At 39.2% G+C, this 22,920-nt stretch overlaps 1 protein-coding gene across 1 annotated transcript in view; it reads right to left on the reverse strand.

Annotated features, from left to right (window-relative positions):
• LOC122815404 (protein tyrosine phosphatase domain-containing protein 1-like) overlaps positions 1-22,920 on the reverse strand; it is a 728,693-nt gene that overhangs the window by 446,050 nt on the left and 259,723 nt on the right. Inside the window, exon 3 of the mRNA XM_044087871.1 lies at positions 14,372-14,490. Coding sequence (XP_043943806.1) covers positions 14,372-14,490 — 119 coding nt within the window. The remainder of the gene's footprint in view (positions 1-14,371; positions 14,491-22,920) is intronic.

Consider the following 22,920-nt stretch of genomic DNA (forward strand, 5'->3'; position numbering starts at 1 on the left):
CATCTGAAGTGTGTCCCGACGATTTCCCACTTTGGCCTTTTGAAAGGGTGGCAAGCCGCCCTGGGGTTATCGCGGTGTTTACATGTTGTCCCACTGCTGTGCACACGTTGTCCACAGTTGTTGGTATGCTGCGCGCTTTAGCATTACATATCCAACCTTCGCCTCTCTGCCTGATGGACAGGTATCTTTACCTACACACACCGCTCACATACTGTACAGATTCGCCATACGATCGTATGCGTTACACACCAGTACATGTCGTGGGTTCGACATACCTTTCCGCCTTTTGTTTTGAGTTCGCCTCTATTCCCTGTTTCTCTTTCTCTACTTTGTATGCGCTCGTATGAACATACGGTTTGAATATCCAGGAGTCTTCCTTATATTCGCCGTCGCCTGATGCATGTGGGTTAATCAGGCCAATAGCTGTTCCTCGGTGTGTACTTATGCGCATATCAGCGGTGATCCCCTTCCTTTCGTTACGCCGGCACTAGGCCATGGTTCTTTCCTCGTGTGGCCGTTGGTTATTTGCAATACCTTCGTGAGGATGGTATGTATTGTATCATGTTTGTGTGACTGCATCCGCTATGTGTGTTGTCGGGTACATTTCGCTGTGGTGTTAGCCGTGGATTGTGTGTGTTGGGTATGGTATTGTGTTCGACATGTGGGTCCCCGTGTCCTGGCGGCGCCTGTCGATGGCGTTGTGCATTCAAATGTGTTACATGGCTGTTATTTTCCTGTACATAGCGAATGCATGGATGCATGAGCCGCTGCTAGTGTTTCCCAGGAGCTTGTTGTGGGTATGCCGCTGTCATTCACTGCCTGTATGTGTTTGCTACGGTTTTAGCTGTTATCCCTTTGATATGTGCAATGGGGTATATCTGCGGATGTGGGTGACGGGTACGGGTGTGAGTCTTGCATTTATACATACCAGATATGCTTGTGTGTGTGCTCCATCCGTGCTTGGGGAGCTGCGGGTTACCTGTGTGTTGTTCCGGGAATGTTTGTTTTGTTGATGCCGCCTGCTGTCGGTATCGCCTGCATGTGTGCTTCCTGCACGATTCCTCCTTCACATCGGGTTATATATCTGCGGATGTTCGTCCGCGCTACCATCCATTGGCATTTTGTCGCTGATAGTTACGGTGATTGTGGTCCTATACTTGGGGCGGACTGTATGCTACCGTAGCCTCCTATTCGCGGTGCCGCTTGCTTACGCCACGGTCGTGGAACACACCGCGGTATTTACCGGACCGTGACTGTTCACGATCGGTGCCGGATGGCACATTCGTATTTTCGCCCCACATGCCTGACGCTGTCTCACGCTGCCCACGGCCCGTCTGGAGTGTACGTTATGGCCGCCATACCTACGCTCGTGGTTTGTACATGCGCCCTTTGCATCTCCTGTTTGCTATGGCCCTGTGGTACACTTTGGGACATTTGCGCTTTGCATCATTTTACGCCGCCACGCATAGCCACTGAGGAGATGTCAGTACTACTTTGTGGGTACTGCTGTACATACGCCTATGGTTCCTGTACTGTATGCCTACGCCTGTTATTACACTCCGCTGTGACATGTCACCTTCATACACAGTTTACACTGGCACACACATTACACACACACAGCGGAACACACGACAACCTCACCTCACACATACACATATTGCCGCCATGGCTGTCAACCTTCTATTTCCGGAGTGGGGAACACACACAGTAGTAATGTGAAACACATGGGCATAATGTGGAACACATAGTAATGGCATAGTGACAACTTCAGCTAAGTAGGTCATAGGTTGATTATGATATGCTGATTTACTTACAGTGAAGAACCTTTACTAACTTACTATGAGTACATTCTATTTACCAGGATGTCATTTATATACATTCCTAACAATGGTTGTTTGAGAGACATTTTCAATGTGGAACTTGGAGGAACTGCGAGGAACATGCACTGTTTTACACCCCAGATGAGGTACGCTCCTCATAATGTCATACACTTCACTGGTATGCTTTCCGCCGCACCGACGGTTGAACACAATACCTACGTTGGCCGCCGGTGGCGGCGTGTATCTCCGCACTCATGTCCTATGGATATGACACGCACATATGTAGGGTTGCCACCTTTTCAAATGGCCAAAGTGGGACATTTTTAGTAGGTACGCCAGATTTTGCATGCCAACACATACCCACGGCCAGTACAAAGGACAGCGATTCACTTTTTGACGGAATACAAAGCTGTAGCATTACAGTTGCTTATTCTGTTTATTATCATATTTAGATGTTTCTTCTACAAAATAACTGTTTTCTGCAACTAATAAAGTAATTATGGGAAATGGTTTTGTCCTACAATCTCAGGACATTTGCCATTTTGTCAATGTTTTTGCAGGACACAACTGCCCAAAGGTGGACTGTCCTCACAACGTGGGACAGGTGGTGACCCTACACATATCCCGCTACTGTACCGTGGACCGGTGACCATCCCGACACGCGGATATGTATTGCTGCAGGTTAACATTTCCATGGCTGGCGTTACCTGCCCTGCCCACCCTCCAGGATGATCGGGTTGTCGGTCACTATGTTTAATATGTGGTGATTTCGCCTTACTTATCTGTGAACTTGCATCCCTGGGTTCCATATTACCCTGTTGTCCTTTCTATCTGTGTATGCGTACATATATTTCTACATGTGTACTGATATGTATTTCCGTATCTGTGTATGCACATGCGCATGTGTGGTCGACTTGCGGCGATAGTGGCAGCATATGGCTACGCCGTGTGCTGTTGAACCGGCGTGCGTTGAGGTGTTGGCGCCCATGCTCTGCTGGCTATTGGGTGTGCAGTGTTTGGCCGGTGCCTTTGTTGGAGTCACACATACGTCCGCACATACGGTACACATTACGGGCGGACATGTTTGTGTGGCATCCATTTTACTGTGTGTGCAGGTCAGGAGGTGTCAGTCCATGGGGCCTACACTGTCAAAGTATGTGCTATGCGTTCCCTCTTTGCCAGGGCGTAGGCATATTGGGTACGCCTCTGTCTACCTACTGGGGCTGGCTCAGTGTGTCCGTGGCGCCGCACGCCCTGTGCTTGCCCTGGCAGTTGTGGCGGGCTTGGTGGCCCACCGGGATTATGTCCCTGCAGCAGCTGTTTCCGCAGAATCATATTGTGTAGCATACAACATACTATGAATATGTGGGCACTTGTGCCTGGAGAGTACTGCAAGGCTCCACCGGATGTATCCAAGCACCGGAACCGTGATTTCAAGATCCCAACACACGCCTATGATTATTCTCGCTTGTGCGTGTGCCTCATTATGGCGTTCTTGCATGTGTGTGTGTGCATTTCTGATGGGTGTCATCAACCACGGCTCCAGTGCGTAGCCAGCATCCCCACAAGGTGACCTTGTGTGATGTCCCCACTGGCGAATACCTGATACAGCTGTGAGGCATGCCAGATATGGGAGTCGTGGTAGCTTCCAGGGCTGCCAGCACACACATCCATGATAATGCCCCGCGCATTGCACACGTCCTGGCAATTGAAGGAGGGGAATCCCAAGCGGATAATGAAGCGACAACCCTGCTCCCCAGGTGGTGACATGATTTCTATGTGCGCACAGTCTATCGCACCCAGGACCTCCGGTATTGTGCCACACGGTGGAAGCGGCGATATTGCTAGCCAACTCCTCCTGAGATGTGGGGAACTTTATGTGCTCATGGGCATGTGGTAACATGGCATCCAGGAACTGGTGTAGTACCCTGGATGCTGATGCCTGTGAGATGCCCATTATGTCCCCGGTGGGCCTTTGAAAGGTACCTGTAGCCAGTATTCGCAAGCTCACACATACCTTTGTGTCCACTGGGATGGGCTCCTCTGTTGTCTCTTGTTCTCAGGCGCCGGCACAGCTCCACTATTTGCCGTAATGTGACCCTGTCCACCCGGTAGCGGCCTACTATCTCCAGGTCTCGCAGCCCCTGGTAGGTCACCCTTGGTCTGAACACTCTCCTTCTCCTGTGAGGCCTACGGTAGTTGTCGGCACCACCCTCCGCAACTCCGCCTGTCTCTGCCACATACCTATGCATCACGGCCACGGCGGCACCCAGCATATACATGTTAAAAGTTCCCGCCTGTTTACACCCTACGGTGCGGCGTTTGGGAAATCGCTGTGTGTTGTGCGATTCACATTTATTACTGTTGTGCTGTATACCCGGTGATGTCATTGGGTGTGTCTGTGCGGCCCTATCCATGGATTATTTCCGTGGTTTTACGCTTGCAGCTGCAACGGTACTGCCTGTAGTGTTACATTACAGTTGCCTGCATTGCCTTCGCCTGGCATCTTACATTACTGCATCCTGCAGGCACATGGCATATGATGCATTTTATCTGCGGCCGCAGTTATGCTACCTCTGTACTTGGCTGTGCTATTTCGGTTCTTTGCTCTTTGCATTTCTACTACATCCCCTATTATCTTTGCTCTCATATGCCTCCCTTTCCCGTTCTGCAGGAGTCTGCATGCAGACTTATCAGCTGCCGGCGCTTGCCCTTCCTGCATTGATTGGTGTTAATTGCTCGTTACGGATACATTTACACTGCTTCCGCATTTCCTCGTATTCTCCGCATTACCTTCCTATATCCCTGGTTGTTGCCGTGAGGCCGCCACATGACTGGTTTCGGGAACGTAGTCATCCTCGTGCACATGCATTTGTACGCCGCATTCTGTACTGTCAGCGATCTATTTCCTAACACGCCAGTCATGATGCTGTAATGTGCATTGTACAGCCCAGATTTGCTGTCCTCCAATATCCTTCCTCCTACAGTGGCACACCCCTGTGTGGTTGACATGTATCTCGTGTAGGCCACTCCTCGGTGTAGTACCGCTTCACCGCTTGCTCCATCCTTACGCTGGCGCTTTTGCGATTCACTATTATCTGCCTCATTTGCATGGAATTGACTACTAATACCTGGTTACGGCGCCGACACCGCCTCCACTCCTTGACAACCATTGCGCTGGGGTTGCAGCTTTACATACATACTATGGTGTGTGGTGGCTGTGCAGCTGATTTGTGTTCTAATGCTCTTTTCGGACATTATCATATTATTTCATTGCTTTACAACTTCTGTGCACACATCCCGGGGTCTGCTGTTCTTTCTACGACGTGCCATTTATGTCATTTTTACATTTTGTGCATATTTTCTTTGGACATTCTCGGTGCCTTTCCACATTGGCATATTGCACCTATATGATACCTGACTTTGACAGCCTTCCGCTACTCCTCCGGTATGTTTGGGTAAATGTAAACCGCTTTTTTGGTTTACATTGCCGTTCTTACGCTTCTGCGCCACTCGTGGATCGCTATTTGCCCTCATTTGCATGGTGCAATACCGCACACAGTGTGTTTTGCATACCTACGCCGGGCGGGACGGTCCGCGACGCCGGTAGTGCACGTGGAATTCATTCATACCTGAATCGCTAAGCAGCCATATTTGGCGTTATAACGCCGACGCTATGCTGGCGCCTGGCGCAAGGTTCATGAATCCCGGGGAATGTATTTTACTGGATATATCAGAAGTTATACTTCATTGCTTGACAACATTTAAGTACTCACTTTGTTTGTTGCTAACTTACTTAAAGCATCAAGTTTGTTTTATGGGAACACTGACAAAAGTTAGTGCATTTTAATTATCAGTCCATCCCTCTCCCCCCCCATTTCCTACACATAAGGATTTTCAGATCTGTCATTTATTATTATAAAATGAATTAAATTATAGGTTAAAAACAACAAATTCACTTATTGTGATTAATGATTACAAGTTCCCTTTCCATATTCATAAATTGCCATTTTATGGCATATACTGAACGTTTATAGATTTAAATGGCAACATTCTATTTTGTATAATCAGCAAAGGTTAAACTGAGTTATTATTATACCCCTATTACTAATTAAAATAAGAAAATGCAATTTTTTAAAAAAATTTTTAAAAAAAAATTTTTTAATATATAGTGTGTACTTTATGTGACGTGTTCTCATTTTTATATTTAGTTTTTTACTTGTTTTAATGGTCCACATCTTATTTATACAGATAGCTGTGTCTGGGTCAGTTTATTGTTTGGCGTTCACCTCTTATTTGAACTATTTACTTTAACCATTTAGCATTTTAACCATTTAGCTTTTTAAGCTTGTGTAAATAAATAAATCTTTTTTGTGTGGTTAAGGAAGTGACATCAATTGGCGTCACCTCCTTTACTTCTTAAACCTGTGAGTTGGTGCTTTTGAATTGCTGATGAAGCTTCCGGCTTTCTGGAAGCGAAAACGCTTTTGAATTTGAATAAAACTGCGTTCTTGAATTGTTGCTTACTCGACTTTTTGGAGCACCGTATTTGTTGTTTATTATTAAGTTTGTTTCTGTTTCTTTACTTGAGTTATTATTGTCAATTTTAAAACTATTTGTTCAGAATGTGATTGTTATATTCTGTAACATTCCTAGTTCAGCCTTCTGTTGTTTCCCTTGAACAACTTTGTCAGTTTGATGTCATGTATAAAACATTAGTTACCATGGTAACACCTTAAGTATTATGTATGGTCAAGATGGGTTACAAAACCACAATTCAAGATAAAGCAGTTATATGACTTGTTATGCAATTTACTTATATGAGAAAATCATCATGCTTCCCCTTGATGTTCAGTATAGTGTATGTCATGTATGACAAGTTAAAACAGTAGTGTAATTATACACATGCTCATGTTATTAAACTGTCTATTGTCAATTTAATACTATTTATTCAGAATATGATTGTTACATTCTGTGTCATTTCAAGTTCAGGCTTCTATTGTTTCTCTTGAACATATTTGTTAGTTTGATGTCATGTATAAAACATCAGTTATCTTGCTAACCGCTAAAGTATTATATATGGTCAAGATGGGTTACAAAAACTACAATTCAAGTTAAAGCAATTACATGGCTTGTTATGCATACTTACTTATATAAGAAAATCATCATGCTTCCCCTTGATGTTCAGTGTAGTGTATGTCATTTATGACAAGTTAAGACAGTAGTGTTATTATACACAAGCCCATGTTATTAAATCGTCTTTAATATCTAAATTCAGCAGACTGCTTCATCTTATATGACAATTATATATTTTATGTCTAGATTTACTAAAATCATACATTACATAACTATTGTCTGTGTGTGTTTTTTTTTTTTGTTTATTTTTTTTGGCTGTTGCTTAGTTATTTGACAGACCACAAGCTGTAATGCATATTCTTATTATTAGCTCCTTCTGAGCATGTTTATACAGTCCATAGACTTTAAATTATGAGACCCTTCTAGTTTCTTATTTGTTATATTTCCATCCTTGCATACACACATATCAGTACTTCAAGTATGGGCAACAATGCCCACCCAGTTTTGCCAGAATACCATTCACTAGTTCATGTGGTGTGTTTCCAGGCTGTTCTTAAAATATCCAAACCAAGATTTGTCCTGTTCCATTCTACCAGCCTGTTCCATACAGTGGCCACTCTGTCAGTGAACCACTCAACAAACCTTCCATTCCCACAGATATTTCCATGAAGGCAATCTGATGACTCTCTAGCACTTCCTGGCAACCCCAAACACCCCTAGAATTACCTATCCCCATACGCCCAACACATCCGAGCAAGCTCACCTCCCAGACCACTGCAAAGGGTACTGCACAAGACCAAGTGCTCTTAGTCTTTCACAATAACTCAGACTTACGCTCTTATGTAAGTCCTTAATGTGTTTGGACCAAAATACATTTTAAATATAAAATTGTGCTTATTATTTGTTTATTTTTTTAATCAAGAATCAACTTTATGAGATAAACAAAGTGTTGGGAGACCATCAGTATGTGTACATGTGGTTTAAAACAGCCCTTTTATTATATATTTTTTTAAACCAAAAACTTCATTGCCGAGAATCATCTCGGAGGCTCCTCAGTGCCATTAAGCATTATCGTCACTCTGTCTCCATTACCATAGCAACCTAGGAGCGTCTGTTTCTGTTAGTGTGTCTGTGTAGTGCATACCAGAGGCTCGCGATGCACCTGAAGCAAATCTTCACTTCACTGCATCTTCAAGCCTAAATTCCCTCCATTTCAGCGAGGCAGCAGCCAGGAAAAGAATGTCGAGCAGACAGATAAAAAAAAAACTCCCAACAAGCCGCCACAAGAGATGACACATTCTTCCAGCTTTCCCACCTCTCACTCAGCAGATGTATAAACAAACTATTCTCTTCCAAATTATCCCAAATCACAGTTTTATCCACCCCCTTCCCCTGGATCCAGGCTAAAACACCAAATGTCTCTTCCTAATACACAAGTATCAGTAAACCTCGATCACAAGCCACAACCCACAGCTTCCCAGAGGTGAAAACGGTAACATACAACAGCTGCATCCATACACCATGTCAGGCTAAATCAAACAGCACTCAAAGCTATGATGCCTGCCATAATTTATATTAAATATGTTTGGACAGAATAATAATGACATTTGTACTAGCTGGCAGACATGGCTGCATCCACGCACACCATATCAGGATTGATCAAACAGCACTCAAAGCTATAATACCTGCCGTAATTGATATTAGCTATGTTTAGACAGAATAATAATGACATTTGTGCTAAAAGCTTGCTACTATTATTTAACCAGGATATACATGACATTTCTAAATCATACTTTAACTGAAGAAGGCATTTGTCTCCATGACAGCATTTTTCAAAACACTCTACTGTTACTGCTATTATATATGATGCTAATTTGTTACATTTGAGTCTGAACTCTGATAAATGGTACTGTGCTGAATTAGTTAATTAATTACTTAAATTATTATACGTAAAATCAATGAAAAATGAACAAGATAAGTATTCATTGAGTTCAAGTAGGGGAGTAGAAACTTCTATGTTTGTATTATATGTTGCTTTGTTTGGCTTATATATATAATGTAAATAGTAACCCATCATAACCTACCTTTGTTTGTGAAGAATTATTGGACTCTTTGAACATTCTGAATAAATCATTACTGTTTCTCAGTTATATAAGAAACCCTCCTTTTTTAAATAAAAACAGATGACAAGTGATGTACCATATCAGTTGATACTTTGAGAGATGTAGTTGTAAGAGTTATGTTTTTGTGACAGCTGTCTTAGAATCGTTTTTTGTTTCTTCTTTTTAGCATCAGTCCAAGGATTTGTTTCTTTTATTCTTTTAAAAGTAGGGGCCATCCATTCCATTTCTTCTGGGATAGACACTATGTTGTTGTTTTTGATAAATATAGTAGCTTCTTATAAGTCATTAAAGGTTCTCATCTCACTGGCAAAAAGTATTTTTATCTTGGCTGGAAAGGCCAGCTGTGCTTTAATGTTGTTTTGTTTCAACAGTTTTATTATTGGCCAGACTTTTTTCCTTTGTTCTAGTATTCTGGAAGAATAATCATTGTCAAACCTTATCAGGCTTTGCTTGTATATTAAGGATGATTTTCTCCAAGCAGTTTTTAATATTAGCTCCTTGTCCAGAAATGAAAGAAATGTTATAACTATGGATCTAGGTGGAGTATTTGTTGAGTTAGAAGCAGGTTTCCTCAGTTATCTATCGGCCCCTTCAATTCCAAATGAAAGTCCGTCTTTCAAGTCTAAAAATTCAGGAATCCAGGTTAAGAATGAAATAATGTCTTCATCTTCAGTGTTTTCAGGCAGACCAAAGATCCTTATGTTGTTTCTTCTTTCCCTGTTTTCTAAGTCATCTATTTTGTTAAGCAGTCATGTATTCTGTTTAAGCAGAATTTTTTTTTTGGAATTCTTCCTCTTCGAGTCTCCCTTCAGTGTCATTTAGAGAAGTCTCTATATTTGTTATTTTTGTATGGTGTTGCTGTAATAATTCCTTAAGAGTATCAGTCTGTTTCTGATAATTTAATTTGAGGTTTTCTAAGTCCTTTTTAAAGCCATCCATTTTCAAAGATAGTTCCTGTAAGGTAGATGTCATCAATTGCAGTTCTTTTTTTAAAGCAGCATCTGGATGAGAATTCCTTGAGTTGTTCATATTTAGTGACTCGATATATCTCCAAGTTACTTGACAGGAACATTTTTGTATATCTCCACCAAAATTGATATTTATGTAGTTTAGTAATTTAGCTATAGATTTCTGATGTTTTAAACTTGAAAATAATAACATTTTCCTATATTATTATACTAGTTTATGGAGCTCTCAAAATTCACTGCTCTCAGTTGGCCATCTACATTCTGCCCCCGAGTCTATGATGCCTTGATGTACAGTTGAGGCTTCTGCAGGTGCAATATTTAGGACTGCTGCATATGTAGGGATTGGTGCATGTGCATATGCTTACAGGTAGAGGCTGCTGCATTGAGCTTAGGCTCAGTACTATGGAGGCATTTATACCTCCAACGTGTATGCTAGGCTTTATTAGCAAGCAGTACAACAGTATATTTCTGTCAGCATAAAACAGCTCATGTTCTACCCAAGATAACTGTCTGCCATCAATTGGATTTTTCCAATCTTAAAAAGGGGAGAAATGCATATTGCTTGTCAGAATCCCACAGTGACAATGCTAAAGGTTTTTAAATAACTGTCTTTATAACCAAAGGATATGTTTTGCATTTCACCTACCACTGCAGTTTAGGACAATACTATGTAATGGTACTGCACAGATATTTTAAAAGTAGACTGGAGAAAAAGAGTTATAGCTATGGGGATTCAAGTGTTTGTAATAATGAGTGGGAAGCTATCAGTGAGGGTAACTGAAGTTTGATTAAGTGAAAGGCCATCATGTTAGTAGTGATCACTAGAGTTTTTTTTAATAATTTAAATTATGGTGATAGGCAGACAACTCAAGACACCTACGACTCAAGATTCCACATAGAACAGAGTGCATGCAGAAGAAAAAAATCACATTTCCTCACATATTAGTTTTACCTAGCAGCATTGTCAAGAAAAATGTGAACTGTTTTTTTCTTATTACCTTACATACAAAGACTAGTTTCTAGCTTATCCAAGAATTTGCAAGCAGTTAACCTCACTGAGCTTCATGGAAACAAGCATATTATGTATTTTCTGCTGTAATGCAGAACTTTTATAATTACATAAAATAACTTTAACTAAAAGAAGACAAAATAAAAGATGAAATTAAGATGAACATGCAACTAGTTTTTAACTCCTCCAACAATTCAGAAGCAATTCATCTCCCATTAGTTTCAGAAATTAAAGGTTTTCTTTCCTCCTAGAACATTTAACGAATAGAAAACCTTTAAATAAAATGATGCAATAAGAGAGAAGAAAAAATGTAAGAATACAACAGCAATAATAAAAATAATGATAAAATTAAAACAGACTACACTGAGTGGCAATATGTCGTAACAACTATCTCTAGAAGTTAAGTCCAAGAAATTATGAGCTTATGTGTTTGAATGATTTTGTGCCAGTCTATGTTATCATATTTGAAGCATTCCTCTAATGATGCTATAATATACAACTGTTAAGTTCTCCATGCTGGTTAAACACTCCCCATGCTCAGACACAGTGAAAGGGAGCAGTAACTATCAAACAAAAATGTGTATTTATTTGTGTAAATAAATCCCTCTATCTTTATTCACCTCTAGATGTGGAGGGGGACGGTCTGTGCATCCTAACCACCATGATATTTAAATACACTAACATTCAGTTGTATTCTATAATACTGCGACCTCATGATGTATGTCCTTTAATTTCTAATTGTAGTTCTCTAATTCTGAGGATTGCATTTACTGTCCTCACCCTTTCAACAAGCATCTGCTCTGGTCTATAATGGAATTTGGGACTTGCCAGACTGCAATCTTAATAAGAACACTGGCTGACCAGTTTATATTTCATGTGGTCCACAAGTCCACTTGTCTTTAGACTATTCAAACCACCTGGGCCTGGAGCATGACAGCTAACAAAACACTTGCCTTGTTTGAGTTCGGACAAACATTTCCCATCTTTGCCTATAGCACAACCATCTTTGAAATTTGTTATAACCTTTCCAACTCACATATCCTATTTTTGATGTCTTTCATCAATATCTAACAATGCTTTTAACAGCTGAAGAATATTCCATAAAGCAACTTTTGAGAGATAAAGTCTGGATGCAATATCAAGTCTTTGACCATATGTAGGATGGATAGACAGCCGATCAACAGGAGGAAACAATGAGTCAACCACATATTTTAGAACTAGTTAGTTCCACCAAAGATCATACTAGGAAAATCTGTAATGATTCAGTGAGTTCAGCCCAATTTTAAAATAAAAAAGCCTGGTTAAGCAAGGCCAACAATTTTATCTACATGTCATGAAATGTGGGTCACCCTTAAAGATGTGATACAGCATAATAGAGCAAAAGAAATGCAGAAAAAGTACTGCATAGTACTTTACTATGCTTTAATTACATGTGCAGAGTCCATCCACCTCTCATCAATATTGGTGATGTGGGGACCCAGATGCCACCCATATTCATGTTATAACATTGCTTTATTGCTTAGGAAGCTTTGGAGCAATACTTTGACCATTCCTCCAAAACTTTCCTAAAAATTCAACATTGTTATTATTTGGGTTGAAGTATAGTTGGATGATGCTGGCCAAGAACTAACTTACAGTTTTTATTTTAACCCATCGTGCCTCAGAATTGTATGGCTGGAAAATTACAACTTGCAGTACAGGTTTGACTGGCGAACATTATTTGCATTCATTGAAGCTCTGATAGTCTCTTAAGAGTCAACAGTGGCCCATTCCATGATTCAGCAAATGTAAATAATAACTATAACAGATGTCAAGTTTTATAAAATAGAAATGATTTAATTCATTACAATCCAACCACAAAATGTAACATACAAGCAAAACATAATTTAAGTTGCATTCTCACTGATATTTTCCTGAAGCTGTTCTTTTTGAAGACTAGTCTGGCAATGTGACTATGAATTCTTACATTATTTTCTTCTGCAATTTGTCTCATCATCTCTTATACCAAGTAGGCTAGAAAACATTGCTTGCACTAGTGGCATACAGGGATAAAGCCCTAGCAGCATAGTTGTTTGATGGCATAGACAGGGAGGATGGAATTAGTCATCTTGGGGGAGAGGACATGCAAGCTCAGGCACACCTTGATGATTAATTCTTGGTGGAGGTTTGGGACAAGAAGGAGTGCTAAATACAAGTGGGAGAGTGTTTTTTGACTGAACTGTGGTCAGGGTCATGGATGATACAGAGCAGGCTCAATGCCTTCCATCCCCTTGGACCACATGTATCTGTGTGTTGGGGAGGTAGAGAAAAAACACGATATGACAGAATGACTTTTTGCACATTGCCCTTTAATTTACTCTTTCAAGGAAAAGATAACCCTCAGTACTCCATATTGACTACAGATGGACATTTTTGTTGTAGATCTTCCTGTTATATAGACCAGTGGCGCTTATTTATTTTGTAGTAACATGTGCTTTTACTGTTAATTTGCAGTCATTTTATGTCTTCATCTGCATATACTGGATGCCGTGTACTGCAGAGTGCTTGTATATATGTTCATAATACATAATTATACTATGGAAAACACATGGCTATCAAATCTGAAACATCTTTGTAATTGTAGGAATCTCTGTAGATGAGAATCATGCATTTTCAAGAAGACTGGTTATGTAATTCCAAACTGATTCTTACTAATTGTGTGAGTCGGTGATTTTTCCCCTAGACTCAGTGACATTGGAGGTGATTATATTTAAGTGGGTTCTGCAGGTGGTCTTTCTTTCTATGAGATGTGAGATGGATGAAGCACTTCCTATGAAAAAATATTTAAACATCTCTCTACTGTGAGTCTATGGTATTTTTCACTAGAACAATTTGGCTTGCATTGTAGATCTTGAAAAAGATGACCTTAATAAAAGTTAGATTTATTCTGATAGATTTGTTATGCATCTAATTTTGCAAGCATGTTTTGGAGCACTGTTTACAGCTATTAAGCACAGAAATTCCTGCTCTATAATTCATGTCTTCACAAGTTAGTTTTAATTGTAATCTGTTCTGAGTTTTTCACAAAAAATTATTACTCAAACAAAGGTTATATCTCGTTACAACATACTTATATAATAGTTCATTTCCTATAACAGTGTCTTTGCTACTAGTATTAATTCATGAAAAAATGTTTTCAACAATATGTCTGACAAAAACTTTACACCATTTCTAAACTTAAACATATAGAATCTCAGACTGCATATCTGAGCATCAACATGTAGGTATAACAACCTCTTTTTATGTGTGACTCTCCAACCACTACTGAATAGTCATACCCTTTCAGTTATGGTGTCTCTGTCTGTAATACAGACACAGACCTATGGGAATACTTACTTCCATGATCCATGAAGGTCTCTGGTAAATAGGAAAAGCCACTCTCCTTTTCAAGAGGATCGCCACAGTTAGCATGCTCCCCTGGGATTTGTAAATTTATTACTGACTTTATATTTAACCTGCAAATCAAGAAAGCAACAAAGTCATATTAATTCTGTATGTTGCAAACATTTTAAGTGAAATAATACATTGGATGAGCACCGTAACTCAGCAGTGAAGGGCTTTACAATTCATCTGAGAAAATGTTAAACAAATTATTTAGACAGATACCCATTATCATTAAAAATCATTTTTTTTTGTATAAGGAGCTATGCTGTATCTTTAATGGTTATAAAAAATGGTAGTTAACTTGTATCAAAATTAGTCAACAATATGAATGCAAGTATTCTGCACAAAGAATGTGAGAAAGTTATCCCTCACAAGTAAATGTTATTATTGTATTTTTGTTACATCACATTTACACTGATTGATAGTTTTTTTTGATTTTGCCGTTCCTTTATCAACATACTAGATAGCTACAGTACAAATTTGCATTTTTTGTGAGAAGAGGCAGACTTTTGGTTTGTTGATTAATCTATCCATGACAAAAAAATATTCAACTCAAACTTGAGTTTTTTATTGACCTAACATTTTGTTCATTTGACCTACCCACTCATGTTCTGAAGCCTTGTCAGGGTATGTTATGTAGAACAACAGTTGTCTTGGGCTGCTTGAAGAGGGACATTTCAAAACTTCATATTCACAGGATGGGCACCCTTCTCATCTTTTGATGCCTAATGGCTATAGCATCATTCTATGACTCCAGCCATTCTTTCCAAGAATGAAAGGTAAAACGAGACTCCAAGGAGAAGCAAAGTTTCTTTGACACTATACAAACCATCAGATGGACAGTCATTTAAAATTTATGGCATCTTGAATCTTTGGTGTCAGTAATCCAATGTCTCTCTTCAACTCACTCCACAGAACCCTAGCAATCTTACATCTAAGAAAAAATGCCTTTGTTGTGGCCAATGTCACTGTTTTATATTTTGGATCTATACTATTGCTTTACTTTTAAGACTGTATCATTCTGATAATATAACTTATGTTAAACAAAAATATTATTTCTACTACTGTGTTGATATATATGTGCATCGTCTTTACTTGCTCATCTTACTATTGGATCTAATATGTTGACTCAAGGTATTTTCGGATATCTGACTCCTTGCTACTTACAGTATCAGTGTATGCTTGGGATCTGGATGTTACTCATCTCTGAGATTGGTAGGTAGTATAGAAAGCACGATCACTATATTTATATTTATTCTGAGTTGTAGTGACCTTATGGTGAGCATATAACTTAAAGGGTTGTAGCGATGAATCCATCCCACTTAGAGGATGCATGGGTGCCTAACCCAGGCAACAAGTCTTATTTAAAAGTTTGACTTATTTGATCAACTGCTTCTTTTCCTTCATTATATATAATTAAGGACTATATGTATCCGAGATAATGGCATTATGAAGAAAGGTATAAACTATTATATTTGGATGCTTTACATATAGACAATGTGAAGAGAGTTTGTCAGCTGTTTCTCTGATGGACAGCAGTGCAAAGAATGTTTTGCTGAAAGCCCCGTCCTCCAAAAAATAGCTTTGGTTGTTCATTAAAAGTGACTTTTAGTGAATATGTATTGCATAGTTGTCCAGCACGGAAATATCATGCAATAAATAATCATGTATCCTATAGATAGATAGAAGATAGATAGATACATAGATAGATAGACAGTTTGTGTTAGCGCTTGTGTGTGTGTGTGTGTGTGTGTGTGTGTGTGTGTGTGTGTGTGTGTGTGTTTGTGTGTGTGTGTGTGTGTGTGTGTATAATATATATATTGTTTTTTATATATATATATATATATGTGTGTGTGTGTGTGTGTGTGTGTGCGCGCACGTTAATATCTATATCAGAATGTCGACTTTTCAGAAAGTTGAACTACATACGGTCAAGACCATATCATCAACTTTCCAAAAAGTCGAACAAGACAAAACAACAAAAATCTATGTTTTTGCAATGGGGGCAAACCTCCACTGTACCCACTACACCCCCTGCATATTATATATACCAACTCCGAGATCATATTACAGTAGGAAAAAGAGTAAGTTGTCCAAGCCCCATTGTTACACTATCGATATACAAAAGCTTTATTATTTTGGAAAGTCAATCATATGATGTTGAACATATGGCATTTGACTTTCTGAAACTTTGATCTTCTATATATATATATATATATATATATATGTGGGTCTACCTCAAATTGTCACCATCCCAGATAATCAAATCCCATTTCATTGACACCACTTTATTGCATCTTCACTTCTTCGAATGCCCAGAACAATGGCAACTCCCCCTGGATAAACAACAATGTCCTGTCATGGTTGTTGTCAGATTGTAATATGGCAAAATTAACAGACTTTAAAAAGGCATTCAGACAATTTTTTAAGCTTTTACTTATGCAGTTGATCTCCAGACCTTTGATAATTGTAAAACACTTCAGATTTCTCAAAAGAAATTAAGTGTGGTATAAACATATTTTAGAACATGTGCATTGGTTAGGTCAGAACTGATGAAAGATTTATAGACACATTAAGAGAAAAGTTTCTATTTCACATTATGAAAGCAAACAAAAAAGTTACTCTGTAAGGAAAGTTTAACACTTGAACAAACACTGCACTGTAAATTCTTTAAACAAAAAAACATTGTTATTACAAAAGGTTGATTTGTATTGTTTAAAAAGGAAGACTATGAAATTCCATAAGCTGATCTATATGGACAGAATATAGGATAAGAAAAGTAACACTGAAAAAATAAATGAGGTCTACAGGGTGCAAGATGATAAGGACAAATAAGAGTGAATATAAAATGGTGGATGCAGAAAGTGAAGAACTATCAAACAAAACTGAGGTGATTGCAGGACATAATTCTGAACTTATATGGACTGAATTATAATGGAGGATCTAGTGCTACTAGATGTCCCACTACTGACCTTGGCAGCATCTTTGTATGGAAGTGAGAATGTTTGGTTGTGGTAACAGGGTTGCTTGTACCTCAGGGAACTCTGTTACTAGTAACATTTTTACTACCTTGAAAATGACTTTTTATTTATTTCAGTTTTGTAACATAACATTGATGTTCTACACTGATTGCAGGTATGAGATTCTGGCTTCATAACATATATGACTGCAACTAGCCCACACTAAGCTTGAGTAGTAACTCAGAAATCATGGATAGTATGGGGAGGCATTCTTTGCATTCATGTGTTCCTTGTAGAGAGCACTGTGGCTACACAACCGGGTAAGACAGCATAAAAGGTTTTACACCATTGTGTATAATTTTTTTTTTCCTGCAGGACCTCACCACCTACCTCTGTTTGTACACAATCATCCCATTTGTTCTGGAGTTTAGAAGGTTAGAATTCCAGGGCTAGGCAAAAGCCCTAGGCCTCATTCTTTTCTGACTGATGATGAGCCTTATTGCTGATCTATTTTGCCATTGGTAAGGGTAAGTTGGTAAGGAATGTGCCAATTTGTTGGTCATGCAGCTTTGCTTCCTTTCTTCCAGGGGAGATCATTTCCCATTTCAGCTGCTTGCTGAAAACCATTGCATGCTGCCTTCAGAGGAGACAGTGTCTTTGCCATGACCTGCAAATCTGCACTGTAGAAGCAAATAATCTGTAGGCCCATACTCCATGCTGTAATACTGTGTGCTCCCATTAGATGTTGCCCAAGTGAAGAGACATAGCCACCTTCCTTCCTTCCCGAGGGCTGGAGATCCAGCAATTGGTGCTCACTCCCACCTCCTTCTGCCATCTCCTCTAGGTGCTCAAGCTGTTACCTAACTTGGGTCACCTATGTCATAGTCAGGACTTTATCCCTGGAGCTGACATTCTATAGAATTTTTTCATGAATCTCACAGGGTTGGTATAACATTCGACTGCATACCAGCCCTGCTTCATGAAGCACAATGCTCATGAAGCTCACATTAAAAAAAATATGTGGTTGTTGTAGAAGTACCAGGGGTGCAGCTTAAAGGAGCAATGCAGATTTCCAGGGGTCCTAAAAAGTTATATTGCTTTTCATGCAGATGTGCCACTTTACTTTAATGAAAATCTGTAATTTCCTTATTTATAACAAAGATGCTATATTTTTTCGCATATGTGGCTGTTTCACACATGCAGCAACTGCAGTGTGTCTATCTGAATGTATCAACCACAACCTTCCCATAACTTTGACATAACTTTATTTAGCCTCTCTCTATCCCACTCTTATTTTTATTTTCCCATGAAAATATCCTTCCCACAACCTTCAATTATCATTATTTATTCTAGGAAAGAGCTTTTTTTGAGATAGTTTCGTTGTACACCAAACAGTAGAACTCCCTTTTCTATACTCCCTGTACCTGTGGCCAGCTGATGTTTCATAAACTTACAGTAAAAGAATACTTTCAGCTTGGGGAAGTATCCCCTCCACACCTCAGAAGAACCTCTACACTATAAAAAAATTAGTGGCAACATATAATCTGCAACTGCTGATAAGAAAATGAAGCAACTTTTCTTGCATTCAATATCCCTATTGATATTGTGCAAATGAAAGAGCTCTGTTTTGCCTTTAACAGCTTCAGATTATAAGCTACTATTGAAATATTAAAACTTTGTGTACAATTGTTTGGGTATCTTCAGCAAGCTAAAAGGCTTACCTGACAGCTTGTACTTCTAATGAGCTTGATGCACAAGTCAAGATGTCAGTGATATCCTTGATGGATGATTGTTTTCACACACACAAGTGAAGTATTACTTGCGTTATAAGAAAAATATGCTAGTAGAATGAATGCCTCAGGCACAAAAAATGAAATACCTACTCCTATAACATACAAGGGAAAAACAAAAAAGTTAAAACTGCATGTAAGTTAAGGCACAGTGGTCAGCAATGTTTAACAAGGCGTCAATGGCAAGAATGGCTGGATTAAGCAGCAGGCCATTATAAGACTGCAAGTGGCATCTACAAACATAAAGTTATGACAGATTATAAGCTGTTATAATTCTAAACAAGTGCAAAGTTTTCAGCAGAGAAATGGAAGCACTTAAATGTATAAAGTCACAAAAATGAACTAGAACTACATGCCACTGAAAATCTTTAGCCATCCAGGACATTGTCCTATACTCTTCGATGCAAGGATGTCATTACAAAAACTATAAAAAAATCAAAATAAAACAAGTTAAAGCACTTACAAAAGTAAAGTGGAACAAGACAATTACTCCAGTACCAAGTGCATAAAAGAATTAAGTCCCAGGATACTAATTTATATGGAAACATTTACATTAATATAGTCATTGACCTTGCCAGTGCTTCTGATGGTCCTCTCAAAATATAACATCTGTAGCATAGTTTGATAGCCCTTGTCACTGCAACAGTCTGACAGAGTCTGGTTTCCTTTAAACCCATACTCATCTACTTACATCTAGTGTTAAATAGGTTATGTTGAGTGGCAGTCTCCCTTAGAACTAATGAAATAATCTAGGTATCTGTTGATTCCCATGTTAAAATATAAATAAATAAAACACTAAAGTAGTTTCCTGTTTTACAGGGACACAGGATAAGAAACTGGAGATTAAGTAACAAGTACAGTTGTGTAAGAACTTACCATAAAAGTAGATGTCCTACTGATCACTACATCTTTATATATATTTCACACATACAAGTGAAGTATCACTTGTATTATAAGAAAAACATACTAGTAGAATGAATGCCTCCGGCACAAAAAATAAAATACCTTCTCCTATAACACAGCATTCCATTCTCCTGTCCTTTGCTGAAGTTCTAGCTCAGAGTCTGCCTGCAATGCCACATCACCTGCATACAGCAGCTAGGTTGGAGGAGGCAGATCAACAAAGCTGCTGTATGCAGATGTTGTGGCAATACAGACAGACTCTGAGCTTGAATTTCAGCAAAGGATAGGAGAATGGAATGCAAATCTGAAGGCACATGGGATGAAACTAAGCACAGATAAGATGGTGGTAGTGGCAACAAATTGGGCAAATCAGAAGAAGCTGAGAATGGAGATAGAAGGGAAGATAGTGGAACAGGTAAACAGCTTCAAGTATCTGGGAGGAGTGGTTGAAGAGAAGGGTAGTCTGAATGGAGAGTTCATAGCTAGAATCAGAGGGGCTGCAGCCAACTGTCATGGAGTATCAGGTGTAGTCTATGACAGAAGAATGCCAAAGAAGCTAAAAGGTAAGGTATACAAGACAGTGGTACAACCAGTAGTACTGTATGGTACAGAAACTTGGGCAGTAAAGGCAGAACAGTTGAAGAAGCTAGAGGTGATGGAAATGAAGTGCCTAAGAAAGGTGGAAGGATGCACACTGCGGGATAGATGAAGAAATGAGGACATAAGAGTAGAAGCAAAAGTAGCTCCAATTGCAGAAAAGAACAAAGGGAACAGATTACGGTGGTTTGGGCACATGTGTAGAAAAGTAAACGACAATCTGGTCAGGAAGATTTGGAACAAACAGGAAGAAGGTAAGAGGAAGAGAAGATGTTCAGCAAAGAGGTGGATGGATTGTGTGAAAGAAGATCTGCAACAGTCAGGCATGAGTGTTGAAGAAAGCAGGAGTGTGGCACTGAATCGAGAGAGTTGGCAACAGTTAACATGAAACTCCAAGCCCATGTAGACAAAATGGGAAGAAGAGGGCTGATGATGATGATTATGCTCTCTCTCTCTCTCTTAATATCTATATATATATATATATATATATATATATATATATATATATATATATATATATATATATTTATATATAGCTATATAGATAGATATAGATATATATTTTTCCTTAGATCACTGTGTGCAATTTTCCAGTACTGTTGGGTTATCCCAACAAGTTAGCCTAATGGCTGTCTGGGAATCAGAGTCAAAACCTTCCATATGATCATTATGTCCAGCATATGACCTAAACCTGGTTATGTAAAGGTACATATGCAGATATATGAGTGCAAGATCCCCAGACTGTCTTGCTGCCAGTCTGAATGCAGTTCTTCTATGTGTTGGTCTGTTTTCCATGTGATTGTTAACTGTTATCTCTACCATCACTTATTCAGATAAGTATCCCATTGGAAAACATTCATTTTAGTATTACATTTTGATAAGTTTGATTATGGTAGGCAGATTCCTTATAAGGACCTCCACTATGAGTGCTTATTTTGTCTTGGGGTTGAGTATGACTATAAAAATTGTCAGATTTGCCAATCATTTTTTTCCAAAAACCCCACATACCAGACATTCTTCATAAAATGCTTATTTAGAAACCTGTTGTCTTAGGCATATCACCCAATCAAAACTGGCAGAACCCATGCCCTCAGATGTCCCACTTACACCAAAAATGAAATTCAAAAGGCCTAGGCCTGAACCATTGTCTGCACATATAGATTCACATGCACACATGGACGTGTTGTAGGAATTCACCATATGTCCGATTACTTCTTAGGCACCCCCTACTGAGACCCTATTGGAAAATGGTGTGGCATCTGACCTTCATACATCTGATAAGACTATTCATACTGATACAGTTGATAAGGGTGAACAGAGGGCAATCATTTTAGAATGACTGGAAGGCACACCTGAGATCCTAGTCAGGGAAGAGGTGCATGGATCCTTAATCCATGTCCCCCCAGGGAAGTGAACAACCAGGATTCATGAAGGCAGACATCACCCTTAAGAAAAAAAAGGAAAGGCAAAGAATATTTCTCCTACTTAGACGCCTCAAGAAAAAAAATGGATGGAATTTTTACATGACCTATATAAGGCTATTTTTGTCTGTGAAGATTCCTTCCCTTCCCTCTCTTCCCATCCCTTCTCAGAGAGACAACGTGAATCTTCTTTTTCTTCTTCTGAGAAGGAAGAATCAAATTCAGATGAACACTCCTTAGCTTACTCATCTTAAATCTACTCACCAGGCCGGATTTCTTCTAATGATGGGGCACCTTATCCCCTGATTCTCCTGTTAAGGAAATTTCTTTTCAGGAAACTGTTTACCAGAATGATACAACATTTTGAACTGTAATCCAGACAAGTTTCTGATGTACAGAAGAGGTGCTATAACTTACAGGAGGTAGTAGCTATTGTACCTGTCTCTGTTCCTCCAGTTTTAGAGGCTTTCCTAGATGCATTTGCATCCACTTCTATCTCTCCTCTGACTGCCACCCTCCAGCCTTTAAGAAGCCTGACAGGTTTTATAAAGTGCCAGAGAATCTTACATTTCTCTACAAGAATCCTTTGGCAGATCCTTTCTGTTTTTTTTTCTGTGTCCAACAACAAGCCTTCAAACCTTTTGTCAGCTGCTAATGTTTCACCTTCAGACAGAGACACTAGGGTCATGCACAGATATAGTAAGAAAGTTTACACTTCTGCCACTTTGGCTTTTAGAGACTTGAATTATCTGACCCAAATGATCAAATACCTTTTGTCTGTCTTGGGAAAACTGAATAAGACTTTGTCTAACCTAGATGTTTCTAGAACT

Source organism: Protopterus annectens, chromosome 11.part0 (genome assembly GCF_019279795.1).
Source record: "Protopterus annectens isolate FY-2018-M chromosome 11.part0, PAN1.0, whole genome shotgun sequence".
In the NCBI taxonomy this organism is placed as follows: Eukaryota; Metazoa; Chordata; order Ceratodontiformes; family Protopteridae; genus Protopterus; species Protopterus annectens.